This window comes from Thamnophis elegans, chromosome 4, assembly GCF_009769535.1.
Source record: "Thamnophis elegans isolate rThaEle1 chromosome 4, rThaEle1.pri, whole genome shotgun sequence".
Classification (NCBI taxonomy): Eukaryota; Metazoa; Chordata; class Lepidosauria; order Squamata; family Colubridae; genus Thamnophis; species Thamnophis elegans.
The window spans coordinates 98131603-98144137 of NC_045544.1; the positions used below are offsets into that span (position 1 = coordinate 98131603).

The 12535-nt window shown below is 45.5% G+C and overlaps 1 protein-coding gene across 3 annotated transcripts in view; it reads right to left on the reverse strand.

Annotated features, from left to right (window-relative positions):
• Positions 1-7003, reverse strand: part of SRF (serum response factor) — a 77351-nt gene extending 70348 nt beyond the window's left edge. For all 3 annotated transcript variants that reach the window (XM_032215707.1, XM_032215706.1, XM_032215704.1), the window contains exon 1: positions 6270-7003. In XM_032215707.1, the coding sequence (XP_032071598.1) occupies positions 6270-6821 (552 nt within the window). In that variant the 5' untranslated portion in view covers positions 6822-7003. The remainder of the gene's footprint in view (positions 1-6269) is intronic.
• Between the last annotated feature and the right edge of the window lie 5532 nt (positions 7004-12535).

Below are 12535 nucleotides of genomic sequence, written 5' to 3' on the forward strand. Positions count from 1 at the left end.
TTAACTTTATACACACACACAAAACTACAAGCGACAAAAATAAATCATTAGATTTTTAAGGGCTTGATCAAACATGACAATCATGTCCTTCACCCCCAAAGATGAAAGTATAGTCAGTCCTCAAATTATTACCATTCATTTAGCAATCATTCAAAGTTACACTGGCACTGAAAAAGGTAGTTATGACTTGTCCTCACACTTATGACCATTGGATCTCCACGGTCACACATGTACAATGGTTGCAGCATCCTTTGGTCATGTAATCTCTTTTTTTGACCTTCTTAGCCAACTTCCAACAAGTAACGTTACTGGGGAAGCCAGGAGGTCACAAATCATAGCCATGTGATGTCACACTTAACAACTATGAACCTTTTGTTCTGTGCCTTCCATGTTGTGTATCTTGAAAAGGAATAATGTAGTGGCTATGTCACTGTATATTGGTGGCAGGGGTAAAAATATACATGATCTATATAATGATCCAGAATCTAATACTGAGCAGAGATATCACTTTTTATGTACTTGTTACTGTTTCCTAAGCAGGCACAATTAAATCAAGAAATGTGCTTGTACATAGCAACTTAGTTGCTTCTAGACACAACAGGTGGCACACAAATCTAACAGATAAAATCCTACGGCACACTTAGAACACAAACGTAAAACCAGGTTTTTTTAACCAAATAAATCATTCCTCATGGAATTCTGGAAAAATGGGCTCTTGAATGGTTCTGAAAAAGCTGCATATTCTTCATGGTATTACTTCTTCAAGGATGAATATCGACACGCTCACTACAGAAACGTTTAATTGCCAACGTGAACATCAGAGAGATCACCCAGTACTTTATGCAGCTATGCACAAATATGTTGTTCCTTTTCTGCTGCAATCCAATGTGATTTCTATAATTTGCCATATAATTTATAGCTATATAAAAAGAAAAATTTTCCCTTTCTGGTGACATCATGTACTTTTCTTGGCCAGAATACAGAAGTGGCTTTCCATGGCCTTTTCCCAAGATGGTCCCAGCTTCCCAGTCTAAGTGACAGCCCTGATATTCCCAGGTAGTCTCTAAACTGAGAACTAATTTGGCCTGACCCTGTTTAGCCTTGGAGCGAAAGACAAAGTCACCCAGGAGTTCCATCAATGGAGCCGTCATTCCATTTGTTGGCTTTTTATGACTTAACATGAAAAACAAAGCCGAATGTAGATGCTCAAGAATTTACCACCCAGCATTGCTTTTTCCCAGAAATCCCATTAAAGTTATATTCAGGCTTTCTATGGAAAGTTTGATTACGAGTCTACGGAGCAGAGTTCATGCTTTTCATGGAATCCAGGAGCCTCAGTTGTTAAGGAGCCTGTGTTTTACATTTAAGCCACTTAAGTTTAGCAACAGCAAAAGGATTATGTGAATGGAGTATATTTAAAGCCCAACAGACACTGCAACCTCATTTTCAACTGTAGAAAACTAACAGCCTTGATTTTTCAAGGTAAGAAACAAAAAACTTAAATTAGGCATAATATTTTCAAAACAAAGTTCACACCCCTGCAAGATAACACTATAATCTAGGGAAAAAACAGAAAATCACTGTCCTGCCAACACATCCATTCTGCCCCACCTTGTATTACTCTGCAGCCCTTCCCCTTACTTCAAAATCAAAGGTAAAGTCCAGCTATTTTAGAGTATGGCCAAGAATTTTACACTCATATAGTTTATTCCATGCTGTGGCTCCTGCCACCTTGATAGCAGCCATTCCATTTGACTCTAAGAATAGTTCTGAGTCTTCACTATGAACAAACATTTTGAGAAATTTTCTCTTTCAGATCATAAGCTTGCAGGCAGGGTCTTAGCTATGCCTAATCATTTTTAGTTGCTTTGGAAACTGTTTTGGTTTTTAAAATAAAACTGCCCAAGTACGTTGGAAGGCTAAATTAATCAACAGCATGAGATCTCCCAACTGTCGGTCATTCAGGGCAATACTAGAAAGGATATATTTGTCTTTTCTTCATCCTGGCAAGAAAGCTTCAAATCTTTACAAATTTGCACCCTTTCTTGAGTCAGGCTGCAGGCAACAGGTATATGCAAAATCATGACCTAACAGGTGCTGCTGCATATGTGCTCCTCCTCCATTATTTTAAGACTGGCAACACCACAATAGGGGGGATAACTGTGTGTACTGAACAGACCAATATTGACTCAAGACAAAATATCTACAAATGACTTGTTGACCCACTATAATAAACAATGTATTGTAGCTGAGTTGGTATATTACACTACTGCCAGAGGTTTTCAATCTTTTTCATCTCACAGTACACAACTGACAGGTGGAACTTCTGTGTCACTAAACCAGAAGTTCCATGATGTCACTAATTGCTGAGACTTATGAAGAAACATGGAGGCAACCTGCCACTGGTGAAGTCACAGGAAACAGCCTTCTGGCGGAGGCAGCACACCTGCATATCTTTTGCAGCACACCAATGTGCCACAGCACACCAGATGAAAACTGCAACACTACATAATTTGCTCATCATTTGCTGAACAACCCTAAATGGCTAGCTGCATATGTGGTAAGCCACAAATGATGGTTTTCAAACTAGAGAACAGTGGCTGTGCTCATACAATATTGTTTTAATGAACAAGACAATATGAAATATTTAAAATATTTGCATGCTGATTTTTAAAATCCCCAGGTTGTCCAAAATGATAAATGCAGCATTATAAAAAAAAATCTTACTAGTTTTTAAATTTTATTTCTCAAATTTATGCACTACCCATCTCTGGATGGTATAGAGCAGTGTTTCTCAACCTTGGCCACTTGAAGATATCCGGACTTCAACTCCCAGAATTCCCCAGCCAGCTGGCTGGGGAATTCTGGGAGTTGAAGTCCGGACAGCTTCAAGTGGCCAAGGTTGAGAAACACTGGTATAGAGATAAAACAATGAAATATGCATAAATTTGATAAATAAATGAAATGGATGTTTTTCACTGGCTTCTAACCAGTGAAAGCTAACTCAGAGTTCACCAACCAAACAACTTTCAAATGTCATGATAGGGAATGATATTGGGAAAATCAGGGTTACCCTAGTTCAGAGAGACTATGAGTAGCTCAGTGTTGGATACTGGAGCCCCACCTCCATCCAGTGGGGCAGTCAGAGTGTTACGGTCTCTTTCCAAATTCTAAGAAGGGCAGAAGCCCTCGTATGAATCGGAAATGGCTTCATGACCACAAAAAAGTATATTTCACCAACCCACCAACATGACTTTATTTGATTTTAATTTAGACTGTAATGTGATTTCAACTAGTGTGTTTGTAAACAACAAACTTGGCATTATTGTGCTGCTTGGCATTGTGAATTCAGCCAACTGTTTAAAAATCTCTAATTAAACAATGATTGTTTTAACTGAAGCCAATATCAACGATAATTAAACTGAATAAGGAATCAGATTTGCACAAGACCAAAAACTTTGGGCAATCCTAGATTATGCATTCTTATTTTGTCTCCATGACACTATAAACAATAAGAGCCAAAATCTATAAATAAGGAATGCCCAGAAATACAGACTAAGCACTGGAGACTAGATTTTTCAGAATTCATTAAAATTGCACCCAGAAAACAGTTATAGCATTAAAGTGATCCAAATTCTACTGTGGGATGCATACAGAGATGCATATTCACACAAAATTCTTTTTATGCTATTCCTGGCAAGGAGCAGGCTAAGCAGTGTTTTTATCTAATAAAGTTCTGGGCCAGGCAGAGTGTTGCCAAAGGCTGTCAACATTCTTCAATGTCCATGCTGATCTATCAATTTATAAAATTAACTTCAGAAATGTTAGTGTAGCCATTGGTGAGTTATATTCCAACACATCTGAAAGTCAATTCCTTGAAGTTTGTCTATTGGCTGCAAGCAATTGGGACTATATCCCAAAACCTCCAGAAAATGCAAGATTATATTTGAAGATTTTTTTAAAAAAAAGTTGTCTAAAAGTTTTATGGGTGACCATTTAGCCAATAAAAGAATAAAAAGTCAACTAAATATTAGTGTTATCTAGTTTCAATAATAGCTATGCTTTTGATAAAAACTATTTCTATCAAACTGGACATAGAAACCTCTAGTACAGTGATGGCGAATCTTTTCGGCACCAAGTGCCCAAACCGGAACGTGTGTGCATGCATGTGCATGCGTATGTGCATGCACCAGAGCATCGGAAACCCAAAGACCAGCTGGCCGATACGCATATGTGCACCAGCCAGCTTGTTTTCGGGTTTCCAGCATGCGCATGTACACCGACCAGCTGGTCTTCTCGAGCTCCAGAGCACCAGAAACCCAAAGACCAGCTGGTTGGCCCACACATGCCTGTTTTTTGGCAGTTTTGGGGGCAGTTTTCAGTCAGTTTTCAGGTGCTCCGGCGCCCACGAAGACCACCTGGCCTGTGCATATGTGTGTCCTGGAAACCAGAAGAGCAGCTGGCGACGGTGCACATGCCCACAGAGAAGGCTCTGTGTGACACCTTTGGCACGTGTGCCATAGGTTTGCCATCACGGGTCTAGCATATTATTGTTTACGTATGTTTGTTAAGTCTTAAGTCTATTAGTGACATACTGGAATACATCCTGACATAAGCATAAGCTATAATAAATGGAACCCACTGCAACTTCAACTCCTTAGTCACCTAAGGTTGCAATCCTATGCACTCTGATCCGGGGAGTAGTTCCTTGAACAAAACAAAGGCACAGGTCTGATCAAAGTTATCTTCAACATTAATCCAGTGAAATGGATTAATGAGAGACCGCCTGCTGCCAATTACCTCCCAAAGACCCGTCAGATCTCACAGGGTCGGCCTCCTCCGGGTTCCGTCCACCAGCCAATGCCATCTGGCTACTACCCGGGGAGGGCCTTCTCTGTAGCAGCTCCGGCCCTTTGGAATGAACTCCCCGCGGAGATCCAGACCCTCACCTCTCTCCTGGCCTTCCGGAAAGCCGTCAAAACCTGGCTGTGTCTGCAGGCCTGGGGTTGATGAGTTCCCCTCCCCTCCTGACTGGTATGGCTGTGTGATTTTCGTGTATTTTAATTATGTGTACTGTTGTTTATGTTCCCTTTCCCCTTTGAGTTGTTCGCCGCCCTGAGTCCCTCCTGGAGAAGGGCGGCATACAAATAAACCAAATACAATACAATACAATACAAATTCTATTTGAGGCTATCACCCATCTCCTCCCACTTATGACTGCATGACTGTAACTTTGTTGCTTGTATCTTTACTACTTATACTGATATTGTTTCCTGATTGCTTATCTGTACCCTGACTATCTAAGTGCAATACCTTATGATTCTTGACTAATGTATCCTGTCTTTTTATGTACACTGAAAGCATATGCACCAAAGACAAATTCCTTGTGTGCCCAATCACGCTTGCCCAATAAAGAATTGTATTCTATTCTATAGAACCAGTGAAGGTACTGGTTTGGACACATGCTTAACATTCATTCCCTTCCTACAGATCGATGGATCTGCTGCATTTACAACATGCCGGTCATTCTTCCTCTTTATACTCGGAAAGAAGCACAACCCTTATATCTCAATGGGAACTCGGGTCTCTACAGCCGCGTTCGGGGAGCTTTGCCCAAGTTTCCCGGATTGAGCAGGGAGAGGTGAGAAGGGAGCTCGGTTCTTGTGCAGGATAAGCCAACTCGAAACCGGGCTAAACTTGGAATCGAGACCCCTGGTTCCCCCAGGGCTAAAGGAGGGCAGCATTTCACCCTTATCGCCTTTTTGCAGTATTTAAACCAAATGTCTCCCTCACTCCCCGGGAGGGTCTGCCTCGAGCTGAATCCGGCCCGGAATGGGGCGTGCCTTTCCGGCACGAAAGCGGCTGATAGGTAGGCAGGCCCGTGTCTCTCTTCCCTTCCGGTATCAATACCAGCCCGATCCTTCGGGAGAGGCAGCGCTGCACCGGACAAGCAAGTCGAAGCTCGCCACCGCCGTTGCTGCAAATGTCAGGAGAAACACGTGGAGTTAAGAGCGGTTCTCCTAAGCGGGTTAAAGAGCGCTCTGGCATCCCAGACGCCGCCGCCGCGTTTAAGGGAACTGGCGACCGAGAAGCAGCTTTGGGCTCCGGCACCTTTTCTTTCTTTCGCCCGCCAAAGACCCGCTGCCCTTTCAGAGCCCCCGCATCGACCCCGATCTCCCTTTCCGGCCACCCTTTTCTTTTTGCACGGCCACCCTGGAAGGCAGCCCGCTTTCCCCGCCCCTCCCCAACACGCCCCAACCGCCCTCTACCTTCTTCATGATGCCCGTCTTCCTCTTGCTGAAGGTGGTGTAGCGTCGCAGCTTGTTGTCGATAAATTCCATCTTGATCTTGACCCGGCCGCGGGTCTTCTTGCCGGGCTTGGCGCCGCTCACAGCCCCGCTCACCCCGCCGTAAGCCCCGGCCGCTGCCGCCGCGGCCGCCGCCTCCGTACCCCCCACCCCTAGTTCCATGTCCCCCAAAGTCCGCTTGATGCCGCGGCGCTCGCCCACCAACTCCTCATCTTCGGCCGAGTCCGAATCGCCTTCGCTGCCGCTGGCCGCCACCGCCACGCTTACATCCCGGTCTCGGTCGAAGCGACCGCCGATCGTCCCCTGGCCGCTGGGAGGGCCCGTCCCGTTGCCGGGCCCGCGCACTCCTGCAGCAGCAGCGCCGCCGCCGTTCGCCCCGCGGGGAAGCCCGGCACCTGGCCGCCCGGAGGAGGTTCGCGCCATGCCCATGACCGCGCTCCGGGCCAAGGCGGCAGCGCCGTTCCCGGCCTGGCTGGGTAACATAGTGCCGGTGCCGCCACCTCTTCCTTCCATGTGGGGCTAACGCGTCGGGTCAGACCGGCCCTGCCATGGGCCCGAGCGCCGGCTGCTCCGACCCGGCCCCCTCGCCTGTACCCGGCCTCCGCTCGCCCGCCTTCCTAGCCGCTGCCTCACACCGGAGTCAGGATCCGCGCCGGCCCGGGGCACCCCCTCCCCCCCCCGCTATCTTTCCCCCATATAAAGCGATACAATGTTGCCTTTTATGGCGAGGACGCTCCTTATATGGTGAGAGCCGGCGCTTTGCATCTATTGGCCGCCCCCTAGCAGCGCTTGGACGCCGTTGGCTGTCGGGGACCGGGCTCGAGTTCTCGTTGGTGGAAGGCACAAGGGCTCATTTGCATACATTCCAAAAGAGCTGCGTTCGTTGAGACGTCACCCCGAGGCGCAGCTCTTAAAGGGGAACGAGGCTGCTGGTTTCAAAAGGAAGCCCGAGTCTCAAATGATCTCTACTGAACCGGGTGGAGGAATGGGGGGGGGGGGGGGAAGGGAAGAAGGAATTGAGATCCGATGAGCCGGTTGACCAACAGAGGAACGGAAAAGACCCAACCTTCTCCCAACCTATCGCCTTTCGTTTTTCTCCAGAGAGAACCGTCATTGGCCCGGCGTGGGGTTATAGGGATTGTGTAGTTCCATCTGGAGGGCTCCTTCCAGGTCCGGGAGGCTCGAAATGGGAGAGCTGACAGACGGTTCGGACCCATGCGCCCCCTCCCCCCCCCTTCAAGTATGCGTCAAACTCGGTGAAGCCGGGACGGATTCTGGGACTTGCAAAGAGCAGGAATGTGGCGTTTCCCAGGGAATTCTGCGCTTCCAGCCGCCACCGATTGAACTAAGAAAAGGACGGGAGCGCCAAACATCGGCGGCGCCCGCGGAAGTTAGCTAAAGATGACCCTCCCCCGCCCCCCATCCGAGAGTGGGGAGGGGTGAAAACAAGGCGCTGAAGCCCAAAACCTTTGACTGGCACGAAGAGGATCTTAGCCCAGGCGTGCCCCTCCCGCCTTGGGGCTGGCTCGCTTCTGGCTTTGGAGTCCCACGTGCTCCAGTTCTGGGGAGTGGGGAGCGTTCCATCACTGCTCGATTTAGGACCTAAGTTGCGAGAGACCCATTCCTGGAGATCAGTGGCGTATTAACCATTAAGCCAAGTGTGTCCAAACTTGGGAACTTTAAAACTTGTGGACTTCAACTCCCAGAATTCCCCAGCCAACTTGGCTGGGGAATTCTGGGAGTTGAAGTCCACAAGTCTTAAAGTTCCCAAGTTTGGATACACCTGCATTAAGTAGACTAAGCAGGTACTTAGGGCACCAGGCCAGTGGTGGGTTTCATATCCCGTTCCAACTGGTACAGTTGGAATGGGGCCGGCGGCATCCTCATGGATGGGCACAGTGCACGCATGCGTCTTAGTGCCTCCGCAATGCTCTGCGACGCTCCAGCTACTCCGCGGAGCGTCCTGCAGAAGCTGTACGCACCATGCACGTGCATGGCAGCGCAGAAGCTTTAAAACACAGGTAAGGAGCTTGGGCAGGTGAACCCTCCGGAGCACCGTACCAGAACGGTATCCGGTGCTCTGGGCTGGCTCCAGCATGCCCGTAACCCACCACTGCACCAGGCCCAAAGAGGGCACCACAAAGTTGAGAAAAAAATGAAAAAAACCCAATGAAGATTTGTACGCTATGTACAAAGGAAGGGGGGCACCAAGGTTTGTCAGTGCTTAGGGCACCAGTGAGCCTTAATCCGCCACTAGTGGAGATAAGTTTCAGGTCTGTTACGAGCTCAGCCCCTTCTCCCTTCCCCACCTGAGTTGGTACTAGAGGAAACGAAAGGCAACAATAGGCTGTCAAGAAGTTACCTTCATTGCAATATGTATTTCCCAGAAATTTGGCTTCGCTTGCACCAGTTTCCCAGCACACTGGCTCCTCCTAATGGAGGAGGAAACTACTAGCACTGGACATTTATTTATTTTATGTATTTATTTTATTTCATTTATTTTGTCAAGCATGAATTAGATAACAGATATATATATAAACGTGATTATGAATACATGAAATGAATACAAATCATTGGTGGGATTCAAAAAAATTTACTACTGGTTCTGTGGGCATGGCTTTCTGGGCGTGGCAGGGGGAGGATACTGCAAAATCCCCATTCTCTCCCCACTCTTAAAATTTCCGCTACTGGTTCTCCAGGACCTGTCAGAAGTGGTTGAATGTCACCTTTGATATAAGGGCAAGGGAATATTAGGACAGGGACGGTAGGCATGTTGGTGCACTTATGCACTCCCCTTAAAGACCTCTCAGGAATGGGGTGAGGTCAACAGTAGACAGTCTAAGGTTAATGTTTTGAGGGTTTGGGAAAGAAACCACAGTGTCAGGTGGTGCATTCCAGGCATTGACAATTCTGTTAATGAAGTCGTATTTTCTGAAATCAAGCTTGGAGCAGTTTACCATACGTTGTGTGCTCGTGTGTTGTGGTTGAAGCTGAAGTATTCATTGACAGGACATTGTAGCACATAATTTTATGTACTACGCTTTGGTTGGATCTACATTTTGGGAACCTCAGATGTATTTACTTCCACCACCACCACCGGGTTAGAACAACAGAACAACCTTCTCTTTCGGTTACAGCCTTTTTTCTCTTGCCAGCACGTGGAGGAACAGGGACTACACTGCCCTCTCTCGCCCTTTGGAGTCTCTCTGCCTACCGTGGGTTCCTCTGCAGGAGGAGCTGCGCTTCGGAATTTGCTGCAAACTCATTTAATTGAGAAGAGGCTTTCATTGTCTTCTGAGCTGCTTGCTGTTCATTCGTTAACATTAAAAGTACCCCAGGGAAATCAATACAGTTGGCCTACAACCTGGCAGTATAGCACGAGCATTTATAGCACTTAGACTTATATGCCGCTTCACAGTGCTTTACAGCCCTCTCTAAGCCAGGGGTCTCCAACCTTGGCAACTTTAAGACTTGTGGACTTCAATTCCCAGAATTCCTCAGCCAGCAAAGCAAAGCTGGCTGAGGAATTCTGGGAGTTAAAGTCCACAAGTCTTAAAGTTGCCAAGATTGGAGACCCCTGCCCTAAGCGGTTTACAGAGTATCAATTGAAACTGAAGGTGTGGGGCTTAGATCCTGCAGTTGCACAATCAAACTAACAAAAATGCAAAAGCGTAAAAGAGTTCCATTTCTGATAATAGTAATACCGTAATTGACTGGTGCAAAAGACATGGTTGGCAGGGAGCTGAGTCCAAAATACCCATCTCTCAGGTGTGAAAAGAGAAGATACCCCCAAACAGTGTGGAGAAGCTCAAAAGCGTACCATTATATAAAGCCTTGGTAAGGCCACACTTGGAATACTGCATCCAGTTTTTGTCACCAATGATATAAAAAAGATGTTGAGACTCTAGAAAGAGTACAGAGAAGAGCAACAAAGAGGATTAGGGGACTGGCAGCTAAAACATACAAAGAAGAGTTGCAGGAATTGGGGAATTCTATACCATTTCAGACAAATGGTTATCCAATCTCCTCTTAAAAACTTTCAGTGTTGGAACATTCATAATTTATGGAGGCCAGTTGTTCAACTGATCAATGGTTCTCACTGTTAGTTCTAGGTTGCTTCTCTCATTGATTGCAATGCAATGCAATGGACTAGAATAGAATAGAATAAGAAGAGTTGGAAGGGACCTTGGAGGTCTTCTAGTCCAACCCCCTGCTTAGGCAGGAAGCCTTACACCACTTCAGACAAATGGTTGCCCAACATCTTCTTAAAAACTCCCAGTGTTGGAGCACTCACAATTAATTCCACTGATAGTTCTAACTATTAGGAAATTTCTCCTCAGTTCTAAGTTGCTTCTCTCCTTGGTTAGTTTCCACCCATTGCTTCTTGTCCTGCCTTCGGGTGCTTTGGAGAATAGCTTGAATGCCTCTTCTTTGGGGCAGTCCCTGAGATATTGGAACACTGCTATCATGTCTCCCCTAGTTCTTCTTTTCATTAAACTAGACATACCCAGTTCCTGCAACCGTTCTTCATGTTTTAGTCTCCAGTCCCCTAATCATCTTTGTTGCTCTTCTCTGCACTCTTTCTAGAGTCTCCACATCTTTTCTATATCGTGGCGACCAAAACTGAATGCAGCATTCCAAGTGTGGCCTTACCAAGGCATTATAAAGTGGTATTAACACTTCACGTGATCTTGATTCTATCCCTCTGTTTATGCAGTCTAGAACTGTGTTGGCTTTTTTGGCAGCTGCTGCACACTGCTGGCTCATATTTAAATGGTTGTCCACTAGGATTCCAACATCCCTCTCATAGTTACTACTGAGCAAGGTACCACCTATACTGTACCTGTGCACTTTGTTTTTCTTGCCTAAATGTAGAACCTTACTCTTTTCACCATTGAGTTTCATTTTATTAGATAGTGCCCAATGTTCAAGTTTGTCAAAATCCTTCTGTATCTTAAGCGTATCTTCTGGAGTGTTGGCTATTCCTGCCAGCTTGGTGTCATCTGCAAATTTGATGAGTTCCCCATTTATTCCCTCATCCAAATCATTGATGAAGATGTTGAAGAGTACTGGACGTAAAACAGAGCCTTGGGGTACTCCGCTACATACTTTCCTCCATGTAGATGCAGTTCCATTGAGGACTACACGTTGAGTGCAGTTGGTCAGCCAGTTACAAATCCATCTGGTGGTGATGCTGTCTAACCCACATTCTTCTACTTTATCTAGTAGTAGGTTATGGTCTACTTTATCAAATGCCTCACTGAAGTCGAAGTAAATTATATCAATGGCATTCCTCTGGTCCACTAATTTTGTCACTTTGTCAAATAATGCAATAAGATTAGTCTGGCATGATCTGCTTTTGACAAACCCATGTTGGCTTTTGGCCATTACTTTGTTTACTTCTAGGTGTTCGCTAATTTGTTGCTTGATTATCTTTTCCAGAATCTTTTCTGGTATTGAGGTCAGGCTGATAAGTCTGTAGTTTCCTGGATCTATTTTTTCCCCTTTTTTGAAGATGGGAACCTCATCAGCTCTTTTCCAGTCCTCTGGCAGTTCCCTGGTGCTCCAGGATCTCTGAAAGATATAGTTCAATGGTTCTGAGATCTCATCTGCCAGTTCCTTCAGAACCCTGGGGTGTAATTCATCTGGTCCTGGTGATTTGAACTTATTTAGCATAGAGAGGTGCTCACTATTTTCTTCTCTATTTCAACTTGTGTTCCTAATCTGATTTTTGTGGTGCTATTTTTGATAGTTTGGACTGTTTTTTCCCTTTGTGTAAAGACAGATGCAAAAAATGAGTTAAATAGTTCTACTTTTACCCTGTTGCTTGTCACCTTCTTGCCACTTTCTCCCAGCAATGGACCAATTGTTTCCTTAACTTTTTTCTTGTTTTTAACATGTTGGAAGAAGCTTTTTTTTCTTATTTTTTACTTTTGTGGCAAGCCTTTTTCATTATGAGCCTTAGCTTTCCTTACTTCATCTTTATAGGCTCGGGCTATTTGCTGATATTCTGCCTTAGTTATGTCCCCCTCTTTCCACTTTTTATACTTATCTTTTTTGTCTTTCAATTTGTCAGAGAGTTCTTTATGCAGCCATGCTGGTTTCTTTTGGGAGCTGTTATTTTTCTTCTTCATTGGTATTGTTCTAGACTGGAGTTGAAGTCCACACATCTTGAGAAAACACCACTTTAAAGATCCTTTTTCGTAAATGGCAGAGAAGTTGGGCTA